This window comes from Myotis nattereri, assembly GCF_964212035.1.
Source record: "Myotis nattereri genome assembly, chromosome: 1".
NCBI classification, from domain to species: Eukaryota; Metazoa; Chordata; class Mammalia; order Chiroptera; family Vespertilionidae; genus Myotis; species Myotis nattereri.
Genome location: NC_138075.1, coordinates 126030720 through 126056780, shown reverse-complemented (window position 1 = coordinate 126056780; position 26061 = coordinate 126030720). Strand labels below are relative to the sequence as shown.

General features: G+C 41.1%; 1 protein-coding gene across 3 annotated transcripts in view; it reads left to right on the top strand.

Annotated features, from left to right (window-relative positions):
* The window catches only part of GEMIN2 (gem nuclear organelle associated protein 2), a 37223-nt gene extending 12147 nt beyond the window's left edge, over nt 1-25076 (top strand). Inside the window, exons 5-11 of one of the 3 annotated variants that reach the window (XR_013996256.1) lie at nt 1196-1309; nt 4083-4127; nt 5375-5443; nt 9213-9392; nt 11238-11348; nt 13053-13111; nt 24508-25036. Coding sequence is in view for 2 of the 3 variants with exons in the window: in XM_081096349.1 (XP_080952475.1) it covers nt 1196-1309; nt 4083-4127; nt 5375-5443; nt 11238-11348; nt 13053-13111; nt 24508-24547 (438 nt within the window). In the remaining variant the exon portion in view is untranslated. Of the gene's footprint in view, nt 1-1195; nt 1310-4082; nt 4128-5374; nt 5444-9212; nt 9393-11237; nt 11349-13052; nt 13112-24507 lie in introns of all 3 variants that reach the window. The other 2 variants (XM_081096349.1, XM_081096350.1) reach the window with 2 other exon arrangements.
* The last annotated feature ends 985 nt before the right edge of the window (nt 25077-26061 follow it).

The following is a 26061-nucleotide window of genomic DNA, read 5'->3' as shown; positions in this document are numbered from 1 at the left end:
GATAACATTGTTTTAGGACAAAAGGTTTTAACCTTTTAGGGGTTTCATATTCATCCTGAGAATCTAATGAAAGCTATTTGTCATCAGGGGGGGAATACCACACCTTTGCAAAGTAAGGTGCAAAGTAATGTATACAAATAAAGATAGTTTTATTAGGATAGTTATATTTGGCTGAGTGCTCCCCACTGGTCCTGCTTTTTCCATCTGGCAATATAAAATAAATCTATTTTTTCTTTGATTAGACAGCCCATCAAGTATGTGAGATATATAATCATGTCTCCTTCCCTGGAAAAAACATCTTTCGTTCCTGTCGCATTCTTTTTTTTTTTTTTCTTTCTAAATATGTTTTTATTGATTTTTAGAGAGAGAGAGGAAGGGAGAGGGAGAGAGAAACATCAAGAAACATTGATTGGCTGTCTCCTGCATGCCCCCTACTGGGAATCAATCCAAAATCCTGGTATGTTCCCTGACGGAATCAAACTGGCGCCTCTCGGTGCATGGGATGACACTCAACTAACTGAGCCACACTGGCCAGCGCTCTTGTTAGCATTCTTAATGTGTATTTTTTTTCACATCAGTTTCCATGTTTATCATCCTTTTTTGAGCATTCCCTTGCTTGTTAGTGTCCATTAAAGTGTGCTCCAAAGTAAAAATGTCCCATAAATGGTATGACCAGTTGGGCAGTGTAGTAGTTTGCTAGAGCCCCCATAACAAAATACCACAAACTAGATAGCTTAACCAATAGTAATTTACTTTCTCATTAGGTTAGAAATCTAATATCAAGGTGTCAGTAGGTTTGGTTTCTCTCAAGGCCTCTCTCTTTGGCTTGCATATGCTGTCTTCTCATTGTATGTTCGCATAGTCTTTCCTCTGTGCACACACATCCCCAGTGTCTCGCTGTGTGTCCAGATTTCCTCTTCTTGCAAGGACAACAGTCAGATTGGATTTGGGCCCATTCTGCAATTTACCTAAATCACCTCTATAAAGGCCCTGTCTCCAAGTATAGTCACATCCTGAGGTACTGGGGATTAAGTTTTCAACATTTGAATTTGGGGAGGGACATAATTCAATTCATAACAGGTACCATATTTTTGTGTTGATGTGGTGGAACTATGGAGGAATCTTATTTCTTTTTTCACAGTTCTGTATTTTAACAATACATAGAAATAAGTAAATTTATTTTTTTTTCTTTTAGCCAAAATCTGAAGATGAAGAAGGCTGGAAAAAATTTTGTCTGGGTGAAAGGTTATGTTCTGAAGGGGCTGTTGGACCAGCTAAAAATGAAAGTCCTGGAATAGATTATATACAAGTAGGTGATAAGTAGTTAAAACAACAAAGTATTCTAGTTCTAGTGCATCTTTTTTTTTTTTTAATGTATATTTTTATTGATTTCAGAGAGGAAGGGAGAGAGAAGCATCAATGTTGAGAGAGAGTCATTGATCAGATGCCTCCCACATACTCTACACTGGGAATAGAACCGCAACCCAGGCATGTGCCCCATTCGGGAATTGATCCATGACCTTCTGGTTCATTGGTAGATGCTCAACCACGGTGTCATGCCAGTGGGCCATCATCAGCAAGCTGCAGCCTAGTCCAAGTCCAGTCCACAACCTATTTTTTATATAGCTCATGAGCTAAGAATGGTTTTTACATTTTTTAAGGGTTATAAAAAAACAAACATAATATGTGACTAAGACAGTGTGTGGCCTGCAATGCCTAAAATATTTAGTTTGGCGATTTACAGAAAATGTTTGCCAACCCCTGACTTAGTGTATTACCTCTTTAAAAATTGGTATCCCAGTTTCTGAAACAACGTACTGTGATATTTTTTAGGTTGGCTTCATATCATTAATGTTTTAATTAGATAGGATCTTTAAAAAATTGTTAGTCATGGCTCGAACAATGAGTGACTAGTGGCAGGGAAACAGAAAAACATACGACATGATGAGGGATGTTCTAAAAATCCTTAGTAAATTGCATATTCTGGAGATGGAATGCTGAGAGTATATTTAAATTTCATAAAGCTTCATAAATTATGTGGACAACTTTTTCTTGTCCTTCAGGATTCACCTGCCCTCAAATTTGCAGATGTTTCTATGGAACCCTCTGCATACATCAGCATTACTACTAACTCTATATTATGTTGTTCTGTTCTGTTGAATAAGTATTTATTGTGTCCTACATGGTACCACATTGTGTTTTTCCTATTTAAAACTAATTTATCCCCAAATGGAAAAGCTCCAAAAATCACTAAAAAGACTGAGAACCTGATTAAAAAAAAATAATAGTCCCATAATACAAATAGACCTCACAGAAAGGAAATACAAATTGTTCTTATATGAGAAGATGCACAAACTCACTTGTAATATAAATGTAACTTGTAACCATATTGAGCTGCAATTTTTTCAGGTGATATATTGGCAAAGAAAGCTTAATATACTGTGTTGATAGGGCTGGGAAAACAGGTATTCTTATATATGTGATATATGATGAGAGTGAAAAATAGATTCAGATCTCCAGGGGAACTAATTTGGCACTGTTTCTTATACAACTTATTCTTTTTTCTTTTTTTTAAATATATTTTTATTGATTTCAGAGAGGGTGGGAGAAGGAGAGAAAGATAGAAATATCAATGCTGAGAATCTGATCGGCTGTCTCCTGCATGCCCTCACTGGGGATCAAGCATGCAACCAGAATTGAACCCAAAACCCTTCAGTCTGCAGGCCAACACTCTTATCTACTGAACTAGACTGGCTAGGGCCAACCTATTCTTTTGCATAATCCCTAATGTATGTTACATTTTAAAAATGTGTTTTAATTTAATAAAGAATTAAAATTTATTTACTTTGCTTGTTATTACAAAATACATACAAGTAACATACACCATGTGAAAGAACCACTTAAAAATGTAAGAGTTTATTGCCTGTCCTGTTTTTTTTTTAAAAAAAAATATATATATATACCCAGTGTGGGGCTGCCTCCTGCACGCCCCACACTGGGTATTGGGCTCACAGCCTAGACATGTGCCCTAACCAGAAATTGAACCTTAACCTCCTGGTTCATAGGTTGATGTTCAACCACTGAGCCACACTGGCTGGGCGCATGTCCTCTTAAGTTTCTCACAGGTCAATGCTATTTTCATAATCAATGCTCCCAGCATTAAGCTGCAAAGTAGGATTTAAAAAATTGAATCAGATTAGGTTTGAAAAAAGTCATTCTAATGCAAGTGCCCTTTATTCTTGAAAATGTTAGCTTTAGCTGAAGATTCTTTTTAAATACTCAATAAACTATTTATTTGTGAGTTTTTTTTAAATTGATTTTGAGAGAGAAAAACATTGATTGCTTCCCGCATGTGCCCCAACCGCTGATGGAACCTGCAACCTGGGTATGTGCCTTGACTGGGAATTGAACCGGCCACCTTTTAGTGAATTGGACAATGCTCCAACCAAGTCATACCAGGCAAGGCTAGCTGAAGCTTTTTTAAAAGATTGTATCAGCCCTGGCCAGTTTGCTCAGTGGTTAGAGTGTTGGCCTGTGGACAGAAGGGTTGAGGGTTCAATTCCAGTCAAGGGCACAGTCAAGGCCACGTACCCCAGTTGCAGGCCCAGTCCCAGGCCCCTAGTCCCCAGCCCTTGTCAGGGCATGAGGGAGGCAACCAATCGATGTGTCTCTGACATCAGTGTTTCTTTCTGTCTCTCCCCCTCCCTTCCATACCCTCTAAAAAATCAGTGGAAAAAAGTATCCTCAGATGAAGATTAACCAAAAAAAAGTTTGTATCACATATTTATGTAATAGTATTAATAATATCAGTATCTTTTTTAAAATTTTCATACTTTAACATTTTAATTATGGAAATCATTTTTAAATTTACATATTCAGATTTCAAGACATCATTTGAGTGGGGCATTACCAATGTAATACTTCATGGAACATTTTATTGTAATAGGCAATAAAGGAATTGTGTTTTATAGCCATTTTTTGTTTCTAAGTAATAGTGTGATGAAAAATTCACCAGTTTGAAAAAAAATTAAATCCCTCCTTATAATACTATTTAGTAAATTTCAATCTCATTTTCCTTTCAGATTGGTTTTCCTCCCTTGCTTAGTATTGTTAGCAGAATGAATCAGGTAAAGTCTATCTAATAAGGATATATGCATTCTTTTGTTTGTGATGTGTGTGAAAGTATTTGAATACATTTACTGAATATTTATGCAAAATCCTGTCCTAAACTCTTGTGTGTGTTTTCTAAATTCTTTAACATTTCTTATTTAATCCTTAATGCCACCCTGTATAGGGAGTTACTAATACGTATCCCCCTTTTTAGAGAAGAGGAAACAAAATTAACGCTTAAGTAACTTGCAGGTATTTTTTTCAGCAAGCTTTAATGGCAGCACTGGTATTCAATATCAGAGTGATCTAATTCTAGAACTGACACTCTTAATCATGGTGCTAAACTGTTTAATTGTGTATATTTCAGTTGTTAGTCTTAGATTCTGGGGTTTAAAGTAAATACGGAGGTTAGATTGCTATTTCTAATTTCAGATAGCCTGTGTATTCTATTACAAATAAAATACAGTTGACCCTTGAATAGTACTGGGGTTAGGAACACTGACCCACTGCAGTTGAAAATCCACATATAACTTTTGACTCCCCCAAAACTTAACCACTACATACATTTCTTGGATAAAATGGAGAAAGATGGATTTTGTTTCTTCAGACTTTTAGGACTAGTTACTCTCCATTTAAAGACCACCAAAAGAGTTTGTTTTGTCTTAATATAACATTGGATATCCTTGTAAGAGGAAATTTTTATACTCTGTCTTAATTTTACTGGCCGACAGTTTCACTTAATTGATCATTTACATTAAGATACCATAGTGGTCACACTAAATTCCATCAGAATGTTTTTAAGTGTCCAACTAAAAATAAGCCAGATAATATTTTTAACAATTTGACACATTCTGTCTGTATAGTTTTAAAGCAGATCTTTCTCTAGCTAACTTTCTGTTCCAATTTGTACAATGTTTCAATGAAAATAAATAAAGGTATTTATTCAAGGACTTTTTTTAAGAGCACATGGAATTTTTGAAGTAGTAATAAACTAAATTAGTAGTTACAAACTAAATACTAGGATTTAAATCAAGGTATTGATACTTGAAAGTGTGTAAGAATATTTATCTTAAAAGCCTCTTCTCACTGAGTGAGCCATCTAATCAAATTACTACATAAAGCCACAGTTTTCTCTGAAAGTCTAAAGACTGAGGCCACTTTAAATATCAGAGTTGCTGTCTAACTAACTTAATGAAACTCATTTTGAACTTGTCAATGTTTTACTACTAATGCAATTCTTCCACCTCCTCTGCCCTTTTTTTAGGCAACAGTAACCAGTGTCTTGGAATATCTGAGTAATTGGTTTGGAGAAAGAGACTTTACTCCAGAATTGGTAGTGTTACATCTTTTCATTTTCATAATTCAGACAAAATTATATACTCTACAGTATTTATACATATGTATGTATTATATATATTTTTTATACCTCTGTATAATGCAAACTATGTTTGTTTGCAGTGAAACAAGAAACTTACACTAGAATATAAATCAACATACTACTTTATTCATTGAGAAAGTCTTGCTTTGGGGGGAAAATGTTCACTGAGCAGTTGATTTTTATCCTGGGACAGACTGCTTATCGCGTTGCAGACCAGTAACGAACTAGCAACCAATCTGCAGACCCCCATTTTGAGTGGTACTGGCTTAAAGAAGTTTGAAATGCATTTTCTAAAATCTCATTGAAATTAACTCACAAAAGCATGTCAGAAATAACAACAACAATAGCACTTTGTGCCAGATATGTTCTAAGGACTTTGTATGTAATAACTCCTTGAATCCTCTAATAACCTATCACTATTATTATTTCCATTTAATAGATAGGAAACTAGAGAACATAGGGATCAGTAACTCGCTTAAGGTCATAGAGATTATAACTGGCAGAACTGAGATTATGCCTACGCAACCTGACTATATACTTTAGCAACTATGCTACACTGCCCCTCTATTTTATTGCTTCATATTCACAGCTCTTTTTTTTTTTTAACCTTCACTAAATCTGAAAAATACAGATTACAAAATGATAGATTGAACCACCATATGGAATTTCCTTCAATATAATTATTTTAACCTTCAAAATTGGGTAAATTTGGTGGACATTATATAAATTATCTACTTAATCCCCTGTTAAGTCTTATCATCTGAAGATAGATTTAATTTTTAGAAACAGATATTTTTCACAGTTGAGGATATCAGCAAAGAAGTATATCTGAGCCCGGCTGATATGGCTCAGTGGTGGAGCTTCAACTCATGAACCAATCCTGGTCAGGGCACATGCCTGGGTGGCCGTCTTGATCCCCAGTGGGGAGTGTGCAGGAGGCAAGCAGTTATTTCCCTATCATCAGTGTTTCCATCTCTGTATCCCTCTCCCTTCCTCTCGAAAAAGAAAAAGAAAAAAAAAGTCATATTTAAAAAGAGTATATTTGAGGCTCCAAAGCTTCCTGTCAAAGCATAAGATACAATCTCTGCCCTCCAGAAGCTTATCGTCTGCGGGGAGAAATGATAAACCAGAGTTGCAGTACCGTGTGTAAGTTTCCCAGCCTGCCATTCAGCCAAGTGAAAGTGGCTTAGAAAAGTCTCTTCCATAAGTATAATGGCCATATTCTTTTTGTTTTGTTTTTGTTAATCCTCACTAGAGGATATTTTCCATTGTTTTTCAGAGAGAGCAGAAGGGAGAGAGAAGGGGGGGAGAGAGAGAAACATCAATGTGAGAGAGACACATTGACTGGTTTTCTCGCGCACATGCTCCAACCAGGGCAGAGAGTGAACCCGAAACCCACATATGAGCCCTTGCCCTTGACTGGGAATGAAACCTGAGCCCCTTCAGTGCACAGGCCGATGCTCTGACCATTGAGCATACTGGCAAGGTTATGACCATATTCTTTATCACTAGATTTTTCATTTTAAGTTTTTATATTTCTTTTCCTTTATTTTTATTTATTATTTTTTCGTTAATCCTCACCGAGGATATGTTTTCCATTGATTTTTAGAGAGTGGAAGGGGAGGAGGGTGGGAGGAGTGAAGAAAGAGAGAGAGACTGGTTGCCTCCTGCATGCACTCCAAGTGGGGCTGGGGAATAAACCTGCAGCCGAGGTACATTCCCTTGACTGGAAATCAAACCCATGACCCTTTGGTGCCCAGGTCAATGCCCTAACCATTAAGAAACACCAGCTTGGGCTATTTCCTTTCTTTTAAATCTCTACTATATAACGTGTACTTTTTAAAGGAAAAAACATTCATGTTTAAAATCAGTTTCTGATTCAGTGGTCCTAGGTGTCTTTTACATAGTTATAATTAACTAGGGGCCCGGTGCACGAAATTCGTGCACTGGGTGGGGGGGGCGGAGAGTGTCCCTCAGCCCAGCCTGCCCCCTCTCACATACTGGGAGCCCTCAGGCGTTGACCCCCATCACCCTCCGATCGCCTGATCGGCCCCTTGCCCAGGCCTGACCCCTCCACCAGAGGTGTCAGGCTTGGACAGGGGACCCCCATCTCCCCTCGATCACTGGCTCTGGCCCCCGCCCAGGCCTGAGGCCTCTGGCCCAGGAATCATGCCTGGGCAGGGGACCCCCATCTCCCTCTGATCGCTTGCTCCACCCCCCGCCCAAGCCTGACGCCTCTGACCCAGGCTTCAGGCCTGGGCAAGGGGACCATCATATCCCCCCAATCCCCGGCTCTGCCCCCCACCCAGGCCTGATGCCTCAGCCAGAGGAGTTGACCCTCATCACCCTCCGATCACCAATCACCGGATCGGCCCCTTGACCAGGCCTGAGGCCTCCGGCAGAGGTGTCAGGCCTGGGCAGGGGACCCCCAGCTTCCCGCGGTTGCAGGCTCCGCCCCTTCCCAGGCCTAACGCCTCTGGCCTAGGCGTCCGGCCCAGGCAGCGGGGACCTGCAGTGGCAGCGGGGGTGCCGCGATCGTGGGCTTCGCTTTAGGCCCAGGCAAGGGACCCCTAGCTCCTGGGACTGCCAGCTTCGACCGTGCCCAGCTCCCATCGCTGGCTCCACCCCTACTTCCTGCTATCACTGGCCAGGGCGGCAAAGGTGCCTGATTCTCCGATCATGGCTGGGGGGCAGGGCAAAGGCGGCCCCAGGGCCGCCTTTGCCCTGCCCCCCAGCTCTTAGCTCCCCCCTGGGTTTCTGATCACTGTCAGTGGCAGGGGGCTTCTCCCTGCTTTCCCTTTCGACTCCCTGCATTGTGCCTACATATGCAAATTAGCCGCCATCTTGTTGGCAGTTAACTGCCAATCTTAGTTGGCAGTTAATTTGCATATAGCCCTGATTAGCCAATGAAAAAGGTATCGCCGTACGCCAATTACCATTTTTCTCTTTTATTAGTGTAGATGTGTGTGTATGTATACATATGTGTGTATATATTGTATGTGTGTTTTTATAGCTACATTTCAGATATGTATTTCTGTATGATAATGTAATTCACATAAGCACCATTGTCTTAATATCTCATAATCTACATTGATTCATTATTGGCCATTTGGATTCTTCCTTATATTTTGCAATCATGGCTAAAATATAAACGTATCGTAATTTCTTAGGCTATTTTTAGAGTAGAATTATTGAATCCAGCCTTTGTTACATTCCACCAGATTACTTTCCAAAAGAAATGAATGAGTTTATAATGCATCAGTTATGGGTGCTTAAAGTTAGTTCTCTTCCCTGCAACCTTAGTTTAAGTTGAACCATATGAAATAACCATTTTTTTAGAAGTTAAAAACCTTTGATTATCAATAATTCCATATTATGGTTCAATCTGTCATTTTGTAATCTGTGTGTTTCAAATTTGGTGAGTTTATAGTAGTACTTTAGAGTCTATGTAATTTACATTTCTTTCAATACCAGTGAAACAGGATGTTTTTTCCATGCACTGGTACATTAGCTATCCTTTGCTCATATTCTTAGGCTACTTTTTCATTGAAATCTAGATATTGAACTTTAAATCTAGATATTGAACTTTAAATTTTATACCGTTTCCTTCTGTCTGATAATGACCTCTTGTCTGTATTACTTATCTGTTTTCCTTCTCTTCCTTTAATATTTATTTTTTAACTTTGTTGTAAGATTTTAAAAAATATTTTTATTGATATTTTAGAGAGAGAAAGGGAGAGGGGGAGAGAGAGAAACATCCATGCCAGAGCGAAACATCGATGGGCTGCCCCCTGCACATCCCCAACCGGGGATCAAGCCCCCAACATGGGCCGGAATCAAACCCGTAACCTTTCCGTGCGTGGGACGACACCCAACCAACTGAGCCACGCCTGCCAGGGCTGTTGTAAGATTTTTTAAAAAACTTATAAAGATTAATAGAGGGTGATAAGTTTGGCTTCTTCTGTTAATTAGTGAAAGCATATTACCAAAAAGTGTAGCTATATTTGCCAGAGATACCATTAAAGTATTTTTGAGCCATTAACAAATGATTTACTAAATTTTAACCGGATTAATCTTGTGAGTCTTATTTTGAGTAATATGTCTCTTAAATCAATAGTGTTCAGTTTCTCTATCCAAATAACCATATCATCAGAACTCTAGTATTGAGAATATCAGTGTTTAAAGTAAAAACCAGCATATAAACTAGCAAAAGGGAAAAGGAGCCTTTCTAAAACTTCTTTACTTGGTATTACTTGGTATTGACTTGTCTTAATAGTTTTTTTAGAAATGTAGCCTTATTTTTTTAATATATTTTTATTGATTTCAGAGAAAGGGAGAAAGAGATAGAAACATCAATGATGAAAGAGAATCATTGATCGGCTGCCTCCTGCACACCCCGTACTGGGAATCGAGCCCGCAACCCGGGCATGTGCCCTTGACCAGAATCGAACCTGGGATCCTTCTGTCCACCAGCTGACGCTCTATCCACTGAGCCAAACCAGCTAGGGCATGAAAGTTTATTTTTTAAAGCTGTGTGTTTTCATAGGAAAAGGTGAACATTTTTATTTATTTATTTTGTTAACCCTCACCCAAGGATATTTTTTCCATTGATTTTTAGAGAGAGTGGAAGAGAAGGGGAGAGACAGAGAGACAGAAACATCGATGTGAGAGAGACACATTGATTGTTTGCCTCCTGCACGTGCCTGACCGGGACTAGGGATGGAGCCTGTAACTCAGGTATGTGCCCTTGACTGGAATCAAATCAGACACCCTTCAACCTTCGGGCCAACACTCTAACCATGGAGCCAAACCAACTCGGGAGAAAGGTGGACATTTTCAAAAGTAGCAGAAAGTTTATCTAGATGGTGGGATTTCAGGTTCATTTTTTCTTTGTGCATTTTGTATTCTTTAATTTTTCTGCATTTAGTATTATTATTTTTGTAATTAAAAAGAAAAACCCATTTTAAAATGGAATGGGAATAAATTTAGCTTGCATGGCATTTATAGAAGTATCAAAACATTGCTTCATCTAGAATATAGTTCCTTTGTATAGACCCAGGAGACAAAGTTATAAAATTATAATATGAGCGGACCAAAGGGTCTCAGGTTTGGTTCCTGATCAAGGGCGTGTAGTACCTTGGTTGCAGGTTCAATCCCTGGTTCTGGTCGGGCGGCCCTGGTCAGGGCACATGTGGGAAGCAACCAACTGATGTGTCTCTCTCGCATCGATGTCTTTCTCTCTCCTCCTCCCCCCTCCCTTCCACGCTCTCTGAAAATCAATGGAAAAAATATACTCCCTCCTTGGGTGAGCATGAAGAAAATAATAAAATAAAGTGCATTTCTGCAGGCAAAAAAAATTATAGTATGATTTGTATATCTGTCTATAGAAGGCAAAGGAAAAATGTATCTTAATTTTTCAAGGATTTATACACATCTTAATGCAGTTTTCTACCTATGATTTGGGACTATAATTGTAATAAGAATCTCTGAAATCAACTCTTCGGGGGGTAAGAATATTTTGAAGTATCTAATGTTCTGTGTCTAAAGTTAGAAGATACAAAAGCTATCACCTGGCTAGCTAGATGACCCTTTGTTATCTATATCCAAACATTATACAGTTAAATGTTCTGCTAAATGTATGAAATTATTCATAGCAAATAACCAGACACAACTTTGAACATTTTAAAAATTAGTTAAAACATGATGATGCAATGTTTCCCTACTTACTATTTTTTAAAACTCTATTTAGGGAAGATGGCTTTATGCTTTATTGGCTTGTCTTGAAAAACCTTTATTACCCGAGGCTCATTCACTGATTCGGCAGCTTGCAAGAAGATGCTCTGAAGTGAGGCTCTTAGTGGTAAGTTGCAATATATGGTGATAAAAGATTCCAATGAAATAAGAAAACATGGAATATTTTATCAGTCACGATTAGATTTGGTCACATAATAGAAAAGCCTACAAAAAACAGAACTTTTTCTTCAATAAAGAAAGGCTGAAGGTAGGCTGATCACATTTAGGATGGCAGTAACCCAGGCCTTTGAGTTCTGCCATGTGTGGCTTTCATCCTCAGCTCACCTCAAGATCCAGATGGCTGCTGGAGCCTTGGCCACTGTAAGTTCATTATAAGCAGTTGGAAAGAAAAGAAGGCCATCATCCTCTTTAAGAGACTTCCCAGAGGTTCCACAGCACATCTGGCTATGTAGCTCATTGGCCAGAATTTAGTCACATGGCCATAAGAAAATGGGAAATGTTTACTTTTAGCTGGGTGGCAGTGTGCCTGGCTGAAAATGAGCTTCATAGTAAGGGGACATAAGAAACTGGTGTAGTCACCTAGCAATCTCTAGCCCAATGATTGATTTGAATTTCTCCCGTCATACCCTTCCTCTAACTCACATGTAGCATTACAATAAAAATTGAAGCCCGATTAAACCCACTTCTGATTTTTTTTCTTTCTTCCTTCCCCTCCACAAAATATAAACTTGACTATTCCAAAGTTCTTTCATTAGACTATTGTGATGTGGCTCAAATGAACTTAATGGCCTGTACTCCAAGCAAATTCTTGCTATTCGCCAACTACTATTCCCCATGCTTTGTTCCTAGACTTTATTCCCTCTGCAGAAGAGTCTTTCACTCTCTTCCAGTTTGCATCTAAGTACCATTTTTCTCACAGCCGGGCTTATATTCCACCATTTTCTATGATACGTTTCCTGATCCCAACAATGAAAAAGAATTTCTCCATCTTCTGTTTTTTCGTTATACTTTGTGTCTTTTCTATGGCACTTTACACATTTTCCCTTTCATTAAAGTTATTTTGTGGATATTTCATCTTCTGTGCTACTAGCAGTTAATATGTCTATTCACTTTGCCCCATATGGTGCTTGGTACATGGAAGAATTGAGTACAGTAACATCATGGACGTGTGTCCCAAGTTTGAATTAATATATGACATGTCTGTTATAACATTACTCAATAGGTTATTGTGACTGTTCCTTGAAATGTATAAAAATAAATTTCATACTCTGTAAGACTACTTTCCATGTATCTTAGGTCTGTCATTTTAACAAACACTTGAAGTGAACTTTTTAAAATGTATAGTTCAGGAACTACTTCCATCATAATTGAGAGCCCTGATCTAGAATATTTACTAGTATGTCTTAATGCTGGAAGCCAGAATTTTCACTCCTTCTCAATTGTAAGTTCTCTAAAATATTTACATACTTTTTCATTACTGTCCAGTTAAGACATAGGCTTTTTTGTTGCACTACTTGGACTAGGAAAGACATTCTCCAATGTTATTCTCAGAGCCCTTAATTCTTTCTTCTGTTCCCTGTTAAGTATATTTCTTTAAAAGATGATCTTAGGTATTTCTTGAGGGATCATTAAGTCTACAGTTTGGTCCTTTTTCTTTGACGTTTCCTATTTCTATGTGATTCTTACTGTCATCTAATACAATTTTCATATTTTGCATCAAAAGAAAATTTGTTTCAAAGATATTAGGGGGGACCAGACTACATTTTGAGTTCTACCACATGTGGCTTCTTCTCTTTCTTTTTTTTTTTAGAACAGCAAAGATGATGAGAGAGTTCCTGCTTTGAATTTATTAATCTGCTTGGTTAGCAGGTAAGTAATATTTGGCTTCTTGCTTTGTATTAGTATTTTATTAATGGTGGTAGAGTTTTATTTACATTTTACAAGTAGAGGAAATTGAGGTGTAAGAAATCATAATATATGTATCACAATTTTTTTTTCTATAAATAATGCTTCAGTGAAGATCCTTATACATACAGCTCCATTATTTCCTGAGGTTAAATTCCTAGAAATAAGTAAAGGGCATGTACAGGCATGCACTGCTTAATGTGGTGACACATTCTGAGAAGTGACCCATTGGTTGGTTGCCTCCCATCTGCGCCCAACCAGGACCAAGGAATGAGGAATGAACCACAACTGAGGTATGTGCCCTTGACTGGGAGTCGAACCCGTTCTAACTCTGGAGCAACCGGCCAGGGCTGCAGTTGTATTTTTTAAATTACCTGTGTCCTTTGTTCATTTTCTGTTGGGACATATTTTTATTTAGTTTGATTTCATTACTTACATTAAAATTCCACTTGGAAATTATTTGAAAACTGTTTCATAGTCCAAATTCTTGTGTCTGTTTATTTCTTTTCTTTTCTTTTTAATATATTTTTATTGATTTCAGAGAGGAAGGGAGAGGGAGAGAGAGAGATAGAAACATCAATGATGAGAGAGAATCGTTGATCGGCTGCCTCATGCACACCCCCTACTGGGGATTGAGCCCACAACCCACACATGTGCCCTTGACCCGAATCAAACCTGGGACCCTTCAGTCCACAGGCCAACGCTCTGTCCACTGAGCCAAACCAGCTAGGGCTATTTCTTTTTTTTTTTAATGTATTTTTTATTGTTAATAGTATTACCGATATCTCCCATTTTCCCCTACTTTCCCCCCTCCTCCCAGCCTTTACCCAACCTCCAGGTCTTTACTATCCTATTGCCCATGTCCACGGACTATGCATATAACTATATATAAGTTCTCTGGTTTATCTCTTCTCATCCCCCCAACCGTACATTGAGGTATGTCACTCTGTTCCTGTTTATTTCCTTACACATATATAAACACTACATACACACACATTTTTTTAGGTATTTTTACTGAACTAAATATTTTTGTTCTACTGGTCAGTGTTTTTATTCTAATGCTAATACCTTTTTAAAGATTTATAATATATTCAAATATTGGGACGGTAAGTAATCCTGTATCCACTTTTCCCTCCCCCACACAAGACACTTTTTTAGAGTACACACGTATTCAACATCTGGATCTACAGTTTTGTGGTTGCTGATAATTAACACTTACTGGGCACTTTGTGCCAAACATTGTTCTTAGTGCTTCCTAACAGAAACTCATTTAATTCTTAGACGGTAGGTACTATTATCAACTTACAGAAGAGGAAACAATGGCAGAGAGAGAGGTTAAATAGCTTTCCTACCATCACAAAGGTAGTAAATGGCAGGCAGAGCTAGAATCCAAACTCAGACAGCTTTACTTCAGAGCTAAGCTCTTAACAATGCTGATCACAAGTTAACACCTACCTCGTCTGGTGGTAGTAAGAGTTAAATGAGAGGCTACAGCAAGCATTGTCTTAGGCACTATATAGGCTATATCTCTAATCCTTATACAATTCAAGTGTTTTGTTTTTTTCCTTTTACACCAGTTCAGAAAAATTAAGTAATTGATAGTTCAGTAAAGTAATACTTAATGAAACCAGAGACTTAATCATATTATCTGCCTGCTAATTCATGATATTTTATAATATTGTGCACATATGAGACAAGAAATATCCAGTGTATTGGTTATGATTCTTTTCCCCTCAAAAAGTGAGGTAAATGGAAAAGCTTCTAGACTAGAAAAGTTTCTGAGACATAGGCTTCACTCAGGAAAGTTATACAAGATCATAGCAAGTTTGAACAAGATAACATAGGCCTAGACTCTTTGCTGCAGCAGCTTTAATATAAGTATCAGATATTATAAGTCTCTTGTGTTTTTTATTGTTAGTTTTGTTTGTTTTGTTAGCGTTAAGGCAGTAACTGCTAATACCTACTCAAATAAATGGAATCCCATTTTACCAATGATAATGATTTTTTAAAACTTATTGTGGAGATTTTCAAGCAAATACAAATGTAGTAGAATAAATTCCCTTCTGTTAGGGTAGCCGAAGGAAGAGAGCATGAGGCCAAAGGGGGTAAAGAAGTATGAATTTATTAGGTCATCTGGAAACCCAGGTGGGCTGAGCCCCAAAATGGCAACAGCACCCAGAGACTGGGAGTCAAAGATTTTAAGATGTGGAGTCTGAAGACAGGGGGGGCAGTCAGAGGAGGGACATAAAGAGGTAGGTTCCAGGGACCTGGAGGGGAATGGAGAATTGAGTGATTGGGAGGGTCAAAGGGAGACTGAGGGACCTGATGGGTTGGAGAGGGATGATCAGAAGCCTCAGGGTGGAAAGGTCCAGGGTCAGCAGAAGGGGCTTTGAGTGGAGAAGTAGGATTTGATGAGTAGAGCAAGTTTGACTGAGAGGAGGACGATTGGGGAGTATAAAGAAGGCCTGGATGTAGGGGATCTCTGACCACTTCCCATTGCTGTGACAGAAATTGTCTAAGTCCTGGAGAATGTTAAAATCTCAGGCCAGTGTGAATAATTTATATTGTGGACTAGGGGCCCAGTGCATGAACTCATGCACCTTGAAAGGACATGTGGGTCATGAGGCTGCAGTGAGCACAGGGGCAGGTCTCGGCCCATCCTCCGTGCCCCTGCCCAGCCTCTCCTGCCGAAGCCTCCGGTCTCCTATCTGCCATCAGTCCCACTCCTGTCACCACTGCTCCCATGCGCTGATGGTGTCGGCCCCGCTCGCATCCACTGATGGTGCAGAGTGATTGGGGCTGGCACCAGTAGTGGGTGCAAGTAGGGCCGTCGCCGGCAGCGGGTGCAAGCAGCAGCTGCTGGCTCTGATTGCCCCTCAGGAGCACGGGGAGGTAGAGAAGCCCTGAGGGGCGATCGGGACCGGTGCCAGGCACTGGCAGCAGGTATGACCTCTGGGTGAGACCGTGGTGCATGGGAGCAAAGAATTTTTGGTAACCACCAGAGGCTTGCCCCAATGACAGCCACCAGTGCCCCGTCTTTGGCACCCCCGCTCACCTGCTCCACCATCCCACCATGGCCAACGCCCATGTTCCACGCACACCCCTTGGTAGCAACCAGTTGTTTGGTTTTTCTGCCATTTGGTCTATTTGCATATTAGGGTTTTACATATATATAGAAGATCAGGTGCTTTGCCTGGACCTCTTTATAAAGGCTGAGCGTTTTAAGGTTATGGAGGAGAAATCACAGAGGAGTGTTTTCTGGGGGGATGGGAAAAAATTCCCTGTGGTGTAAATTAGGAAGGGGAGGTAAGCAACAAATGGAGACCCAGGGAGCAAGACTAGAGGGAAGGCGTCCCCACCAACTAATCAGGCTCTGGAGAGAGTTCAGTCTAGTCCATGTGGCAGGCATCCCCTGTGATGTGGAAGACTGTGGGACCTGGTCCCAGGGGCCAAAGCCGGACTGGATAGGATTTCTGGCCTAGTGCTTAGTTTTTAATCTGAGACAAGGGGCAAATCGGAAATCCAGGAGTCATTTACCGGAGATGAAACGAGCCGGTGTTGAGTGCGGGGTCAGCAATGGGAAGAAGAGGTCCCAATCCAGCGTCATCCTTGGCTGGTTCAGGAGGGCCTGTAAGGGAGGGAGGCCTAATTGAATCCGGTCACCATGTCACCCGAGTAGGATTCAGAAGTAAGGCCAGGTTGAGCTGCCCCTGCCTACTGGTAGCAAACTCAGGATGACCGAAACCAGCGATGACTTCCCTTCCCTGTGGAACCCTCCTGGGTTTCAGCACCAAATGTTAGGGTCACCAAAGGAGGAATGCACAAAGAATTATGAATTTATTAGGTCATCTGGAATCCCAGATGGACTGAGCCCCAAAATGGCACCAGCACCCAGGGACTGGGAGTCAGAGGTTGTAATGGACTCTAGGCAGGCTTTTATTGAGTGGAGAATTCCCCGGGCGAGTCCTGAGGGGAAAGATAATGGTCTTAGTAAGTGGAATGTGGTCTTAACAAGTGCTAAGCTAAAGGGAATGTCTGGTGTGGTCTAAAGGTCAGTTCTCAGGGGAGGTGTCTATTCAATTATTCAATCACACCTAACAATCCCCTTTTCCCCAAAACCAAATTAATCACCCAGGTTCAGCAATTATTAACTACTAGAGACCCAGTACACGAAATTTGTGCATGGGTGGGGGGGTCCCTCAGCCCGGCCTGCACCTTCTTGCAATCTGGACTGCTGGCTCTTAACCACTCACCTGCCTGCCTCCCTGATCGCCCCTAACCACTCTGCCTGCCTGCCTGATTGCCCCTAACTGCCTCTGCCTTGGCCCCCGCCACTGCGGCTTCGTCTGGAAGGTCATTTGGCTGTCTGGTCTAATTAGCATGTTACGCTTTTATTATAGACTCGAGGCCCGGTGCACAAAAATTTGTGCACTTGGAGGGGTGGGGGTTCCTCAGCCCGGCCTGTGCCCACTCACAGTCCAGGACCCCTGGGGGGATGTCCACCTGTCGACTTAAGCCCACTCACCGGGGGATCAGGCCTAAGTTTGCAGTCAGACAACCTTCTGGCAGCCAGAGAGCCATTGGGGGATGTCCGACTAAAGGCTTAGGCCCCCAAGGGATCAGGTCTAAACCATTAGTTGGACATTCTTAGTGCTGCCACGGAGTGGGAGAGGCTCCTGCCACCACCACCGCTGGCCAGCCATGAGCCAGCTTCTGGCTGAGTGGCACTCCCCATATGGAAGTGCACTGACCACCAGGGGGCAGCTCCTGCATTGAGCATCTGCCCCCTGGTGGCCGGTGCGGTCATTCTGCCGTTCAGTCAATGTGCATATTAGCCTTTTAATATTATTACTAGAGGCCCGGTGCACAAAAATTTGTGCACTCGGTGAGGGGGGAGGTCCCTCAGCCCGGCCTCTGCCCTGTCGCAGTCTGGGATTCCTTGGGGGATGACCACCTGCTGGCTTAGGCCTGCTCCCCGTGGGATAGGGCCTAAGATGGCAATCAGATATCCCTCTGGCAGCCCGGCAGTCCTCAGGGGATGTCCACTTGCCAGCGGGGAGCAGACCTAAGCTGCAGTCGGACATCCTTAGTGCTGCTGAGGAGGCAGGAGAGGCTCTCACCACCACCGCTGTACTGGCAGCCATCAGCCTGGCTTGTGGCTGAGCAGAGCTCCCCCATGTGGGAGTGTACTGACCACCAGAGGACAGCTCCTGCATTGAGCATCTGCCCCCTAATGGTCAGTGTGTGTCATAGCGACCAGTCATTCCGAGTCTTTCTGCTGTTAGGGTCAGTTTGCGTATTACCCTTTTACTATATAGGATAGAGGCCTGGTGCACAGGTGGGGGCTGGCTGGTTTGCCCTGAAGGGTGTCCTGGATCAGGGTGGGGGCCCCGCTTGGGTGCCTGGCCAGCCTGGGTGAGGGGCTGGTGGCTGTTTGCAGCCGGTCACACCCCCTTCAGGGTGGGGGTACCCACTGGGGTGCCTGGCCAGTCTGGGTGAGGGTCTGAGGGCCGCTTTCAGGCTGGCCGACGACTGAAGCTCCCAGCCTCTCCTTTTTTTCTTTTTTATTCTGGGATTTATTTACCTTCTATAATTGAAACTTTGTTGCCATCACTGGAGCTGATAGCTGGCTCTTGCTCGCTCCAGCTCTGAGGCCACAGGCTGCTGAAAGCAGGTATCTGGGGTTTGTTTAGCTTCTATAATTGAAACTTCGTTGCCATCACTGGAGCTAAGAGCTGGCTCCTGCTCAGTGGCCACGGCTGCTGAAAGCAGCTATCTGGGGTTTGTTTAGCTTCTATAATTGAAACTTTGTTGCCGTCACTGGAGCTAAGAGCTGGCTCCTGCTCAGTGGCCACGGCGGCTGAAAGCAGGTATCTGGGGTTTGTTTAGCTTCTATAATTGAAACTTTGTTGCTTTTGGAGCTCAGAGCTGGGCCGTGGCAGGCGGGGACCCTTGGCTTTCTCCATCACTGGAGCAAGCAAGCCTCCTGTTCGCTTCAGCTGTGTGGCTGCTGGCTCCCATCTTTGTTGGTCTTTAATTTGCATATCGCCCTGATTAGCCAATGGGAAGCATAGCGAAGGTATGGTCAATTACCCTTTTTGTCTTTTATTAGATAGGCTATAGGATGTCCCTATTTCCTCCCCTTTTGCCCCCTCTACCCAGCTCTTGCCCTCCACTTCTCTCTGGCCATCACCATACTGTTGTCTGTGTCCATGGGTTGTGCATATATTTTCTTTGGCTAATCCCTTCTTTAAATTCACTGCTCTAAATTTTTATTTTCAGATAAGTGCTTATAACTGCACTACTATATATTTTCTATTATGTCATTTAGAATTAAGATATTTTTTAATTGAATCCTTGTAAATTTTATTTTATTTTTTAAATATATTTTATTGATTTTTTACAGAGAGGAAGAGAGAGAGATAGAAACATCGATGAAAGAGAAACATAGATCAGCTGCCTCCTGCACATCTCCCACTGGGGATGTGCCCTAAACCCAGGTACATGCCCCTGACCTGAATCGAACCCGGGACCCCTCAGTCCACAGGCCGACGCTCTATCCACTGAGCCAAACCGGTTTCGGCGAACCCTTGTAAATTTTAGCACAATTTAATAAATTATGCTAGAAGCAATTAGGAGATTTTTTCATGTAATGCAGATACATTTCAATTAATATGTTATTAATTTTTAATTTTTTAATATTTTAATTTGAAATAATCTCATACATGTAAAAAAAAACTATAAAATACTATAGCATATTATATGTACCCTTCACCCAATTTCTTAGATGTTAATAATTTAAACATAACCATTATACAACTAACAAAATTTGGCATCTATTTTTCTTTTTTTTTTTTTCTTTTTTTCTTTTTTAATATATTTTATTTTATTATTTTTTTTTACTTTTTTTTTTATTATTAGTTAAGGTATTACAAATGTGTCCTCATCCCCCCCTTTAACCCCCAACCTCCCCCCCACACACAAACTCATGCTCCCATCCCCCCGTTGTCCATGTCCATTGGTTTGGCTTATATACATGTATACAAGTCCTTCTGTTGATCTCTTCCCCTTACCCCCACCCTCCCCTACTTTCCTTCTGGGGATTGATAGCCTGATCGCTGTTTCTCAGTCTTTGGGTCTGTCCTTTTTCATCGGCATATATTTTTCTTATAATCTCTTTAATGTTACTGAATCCATTTACTTTGTTTTTGTTAATCTTCACCCAAGGATATTTTTCCATTGAATTTTAGAGAGAGTGAAGGGAAAGGGAGAGACACATTGATTGGTTGCCTCCTGCACATGCTTTGATAGGGACTGGGGATCAAGCCAGCAACTGAGGTACATGCCCTTGACTGGAATCGAACCAGGGACCCTTCAGTCCATGGGCTAATGCTCTACCCACTGAGCAAAACAGGCTGCAGCTTAATTCATTTACTTTTAATCTATATGTGTCTTTATATTTAAAGTGGGTTTTGTTTTTGATTCACCCTCCTAATCTGTCTTTTTTTTTTTTTTAAATATATTTTATTGATTTTATACAGAGAGGAAGGGAGAGAGAGAGAGAGTCAGAAACATCGATGAGAGAGAAACATCGACCAGCCGCCTCCTGCACATCCCCCACCGGGGATGTGCCCGCAACCCAGGTACATGCCCTTGACCGGAATCGAACCTGGGGCCTTTCAGTCCGCAGGCCGACGCTCTATCCACTGAGCCAAACCGGTTTCAGCCTAATCTGTCTTTTAATTGGTGCATTTATACCACTGACTTTCAGAGTGCTTACTGATAGAGTTACTACCATATCAGGCGGCTTCTGGGGCTTCTGGGTCCGGCTTGCCTTGCAGACTCCAGATCCAGGGATCCAGGCGGCAAGGCAGGCCGGCTTCTGAGGCTTCTGGGACCGGCTTCTGGGGCCGGCCTGCCCTGGATGGCGGCGCGCTGGCGGCTCGTGCTGTCGACTCGCGCTGTCCCACTCTGGCTGCAGTATGCAAATTAGCTGCCATCTTTGTTGGTAGTTAATTTGCATATTGTGCTGATTAGCCAATGGGAGGCGTAGCGAAGGTATGGTCAATAACCATGTTTGTCTATTATTAGATAAGATTATCTGTTCACCAGGATGTTCATCCCCCATATTTTCTGTAACTGGTAGGTAGGTCTAGAGCAGTGATGGCAAACCTTTTGAGCTTGGCATGTCAGCATTTTGAAAAACCCTAACTTAACTCTGGTGCCGTGTCACATATAGAAATGTTTTGATATTTGCAACCATAGTAAAACAAAGACATATTTTTGATATTTATTTTATACTAGGGGCCGGTGCACGAAATTCGTGCACTGGGGGGGGGGTGCGCGGGGGCGGTGTCCCTCAGCACAGCCTGCCCCCTCTCACATACTGGGAGCCCTCAGAGGATGTCCTAGTGATGGCTTATGCCTGCTCCCTGCTCCCCTTGGGGAACGGGCCTAAGCCGCAGTCTGACCACCCTTTGTGGGAGGTGACCGGGCTGATCAGAGCAAGGCACCAGCCCCATCACCCCACTGCTGCAGCCACTGCCAGTCACCACAGCCAGCAAGGTTTTTTCATCAATATGGACTCCAGTCCCTTCACCATGAAAAAATGACAACTTTTTTTAGGCATTTTCAAGATGTGTCTTTCATATAATAATAATTTCTTTATTATTATTTTTTATCCTCACCTGGGGATATGTTTCCATTGATTTTTAAAGAATGTGGAAGAGAAAGGGAAAGACAGAGAAACATCAAAGTGAGAGGAACACTTTGGTTGCCTCCTTCATGAGCCCTGACCTGGGCCCTGGCCAGGGAGAAGCCTACAACCTAGGTACATGCCCTTGGTGAGAATTGAACTCAGACCCTGCTATTGGCAGGCCAAGGCATTATCCACTGAGCCAAACCGTCTAGGACAGGATATGACATTTCTTAGCCCTCCAGCAGCGGACCTTCGTTTTTGTCGCCAGGAGTGTGGTGAAAAACCCTAGATCACCTTTTTGGATTCTTATTACCCAAGTTACTAAGAATATTACCAGTGGCATACAGGGAGCTTAGCCAATGAGCGGTCAGAAAAGGTGTTTCCTCTGTAGTTCACACCAATCGCCGGCTTGCCTCTCCCTCACCCCCCACCCCCGGCCTGACGCCTCTGGCCCAGGCGTCAGGCCTGGGCAGGGGATCCCCAGACCCCTCCGATTGCCGGCTCCACCGCCCGCCCAAGCCTGATGCCTCATCCAGAGGTGTCGACCTCCATCACCCTCCGATTGCCGGATCGGCCCCTTGCCCAATCCTGACGCCTCTGCCAGAGGTGTCAGGCCTGGGCAGGGGACTCCCATCTCCCCTTGATCACCGGCTTCTGGGTGGCTTCTGGGGCTTCTGGGGCTGGCCTGCGGCCTGGGATGGCGGCTCGCGCTGGCGGCTGCGCTGCCCCGCCCTGCCTGCAGTGTGCAAATTAGCCGCCATCTTTGTTGGTGGTTAATTTGCATATCACACTGATTAGCCAATGGGAGGCGTAGCGAAGGTATGGTCAATTACCATGTTTGTCCATTATTAGGATATTTGAATGCCATTTAACAAAGAAAAATCAACCAAAAAAATGAGTCATAGGTTTGCCATCACAGGTCTAGAGGTTTGATTATACAAGTGTCCACCAGAAATGTAATACACTTTAACAGTTGATAGTTCAGTTTTGAAAATGAAATGTATTTTCATAAACACTGCCTTTATAATTATTCAAAGTGTGTGTATACATTTTTGGGGGGACACCCTGTATACCAGTATAGTGTTTTTGTTTGTTTGACAAGACTCCATGGATGCTGTTGTATTACATCAGGAGGCACATAATGTCCAGTTGTCCGACTTTTAGTGGTGATAAAGTTGATCATTGTGTTCAGGTAAAATCCATAGCTTTTACCTGTTGGTTTTATCAGCCATTGATGATTGTTACATAGATCCATTATTTCCTTAGGATTAGAAAATGCTGGTTTTTATATTTATCTATATAATACTTTTATAAAACATAACTTCTCTTCATCAGTTTGGTTACCCTGAAATATAGTTTACACCCACCCACCCCCCCCCCCCAAAAAAAAATAGGATACAGGCAGTATTATTTCCATTTATCACTATTTTTTGGAAAATAATGAAGTTGTGGCCTAGCAATCCCCAAAGTTGACCAATAAGATTGTTTCTGTTTTGGGATTATTGTTTTGCATTTAGGGGTTTTAACATTTGATATGTTTCAATCCATTGCAATCAGTATTTTTGATGCTCAGGTTGTTCCATCTTTGGCCAGCCAGGTCAATTCCTGTGCTTTTTGTTTTATAATCCTGGTGGTCTTTTATAGTTGTCTTACTTTCGGTATGTCAAGATGATTCATGTATTTTGAGTATTTCTGGATCTGGGTCTACAATCAGTCTTTTCTCCTGGGAGTACTGTTTCTTCTTTTCAAGTAGAAGATGGTATTTCGAGTCTAGAGAATTAGTTGTGCATTGAGTCCTTTTCAGTGAACAGCTAGGAACTATGTATTTTTTAGAAAAAGAAAATTCTGAGTTCAAATTGATATTTCAGTTCTAGTTTAAGATTCTGGGGTTTTTCTTTAGTATTTCTTTTTATCCTATGCTGAAAATTCTGGTTTTGAACAGTGTTAATATAATTATGGCTTTATCCTGTAGTATGCACATAATTATTTCAGAATAACACTGCTACCAATGTCACTGACAGTAAAAATATTGAAATCATTTTAAGAATGCATTCTGTTTTGTCCCTGGAATATCTTACTAGAAACATATATCAGAACACTGTGTTTAAGGTCATTTGAAAATATTCTCCTCTGTGTGATTATACTACCAACTTGATATATGGGAAGGTTCATTTTGTGGAGTTTGATTCATGTGGGGTTTTTTTGTTTCATAATTACATAAAAATATTTACATTTTTCCAAGGTTAAATTTTAACTCAATGTACATTTGGAGTATTTTAGAATCCACCTTTATCCTCCCTAGCCTCTTTTCTCTCCTGTAATTATCCATTTTATTATTAATTTTTGGTTTATTCTTCCACTTATTCTTTTTAAAAAGTATAAGCAAGTATATATATCTGCATTCCTACACACACTTATAAAAGGTAGCATATTAAACATACCATTCTGTACCTTTTTTTCACGTAATAAATCCTGGAAGTCATGCTGTAACAGTAGAGATATTTTGTAAAAGCTTCATAGTCTTCCACTGTATTGATGTACTGTAGTTTATTCACCCAGGCCTTATTGGTGGACATTTGGGGGGTTTGCGGCCTTCTGATATTATTTTAAGTAGTGCTGCAATTAATATCTTTAAGCATACATTCAATGATTTCTTTACTAGGTATTTTGACCAACGTGACTTAGCTGATGAGCCATCTTGATGTTGCTGATCTCTCAGGGGTAGAAGATACTTGTGATGAAGGCAGACTGTCTGAGGAAATACAATGCCAATGAAGTGAGATTGCATCACATTTTCAACAGCATGTAAAAGGTCTTCATCCTAATCTGTGCAACTGAAGTTGATATGTAGGATGTAGAGTGTATGGATTTGAACATGTGAAGTATCTTTGGATAATCCCACTAATTTCTAATGAACAGTTTTCTATTACCATGTGTACAACTGTATGGTGAAATTTTACAAATGTCCTTGATACTGCTTCATTGTTTATTTACAGATATACACATAAAATTTTATTGAAAGTGTATTTTGGTTACTAAAATTTTGTTTGACTCTTGAAAAGAAACAAGACAATGGAGAAAGGTCTTAGAATTAAAAGTCTAGATTAAATGGCAAATGTGTTCTTAGCAGCAAAATTAATCAAACATTTTGCATTTAAGCTCAGTATTTTTATTTAAATGCTTTATTGTACAAAATTTTAAAAAAACATATTTTTATTGATTTCAGAGAGGAAAGAAGAGGGAGAGAGAGAGATAGAAACATCAATAATGAGAGAGAATCATTGATCAGCTGCCTCCTGCAACCCCCAGCCGGGCCTGTGCCCTGATGGGAATTGCACTATGACCCTGATTCATAGGTTGAAGCTCAACCCAAGCTGTGCTGCACAAAACTTCTGTTAACAAGTTATTTTTAATAGTACCCTAATAGGTTGACTGCTTTAATTTTTCTGTCAAATATTCTGTTCATATGTAATTTATCAGGTAGAAATGTTTCCTCCTTTAAGTAACAGAAGATCCTAGTAGCAGTGATTTCTCAAATAGGGGTTTATTTTTTTTCACATAACGAGAAGTATAGAGGAGCTGGCTACTGGCATTGGTTGAGTGACTCCATGATACCAAGTCTCTGATTCTTTTGGCCTTTCCCTCATGGTAACAAAATGGCCTCTGCAGTCCAAGGCTATGTCTCTATTATCAAAACCAGAAAACGGGAGGAGGCAGGGCCTTACACATCTAATTCTTTCTCATACCAGCAAAACCTTCTCCAGAAACCCACAGCAGATTTGTGCTCGTCTGTTGGCCACAAGTGTATAAGATGATCACCTCTAGTTCCAAGAAAGGTCAAGAAATGATATTGCAAGCCTTTCCAGACTTTCTAATAAGAGGTAGGAAAGGATTAGGAATAAATGTGGTACAGGGGACCAATAATTTTGCCAGTAGTTACAAGTAAAGCAGACATAATTTACATTTTAATCTTTTCTGTTGTCTTCAGAAAGCTGATTTTTAAATGTCGACTTAATAGTCCAAGTTGTTTTCTTGCCATAATTTAAACATTCTCTCGTTGGATATCTAATTTGTTTTCAGTGTTAACCCAGTATAGAAAATGCTACCGTGACTGTCTTCTTGTACATAACTTTGCTTTCTTTGGTCCGAGTTCCCAAGAGTAAGGTTGCAATTCATGAGTTTTATCAGTTAATGTTGCATTTGAAAACTTGACTTG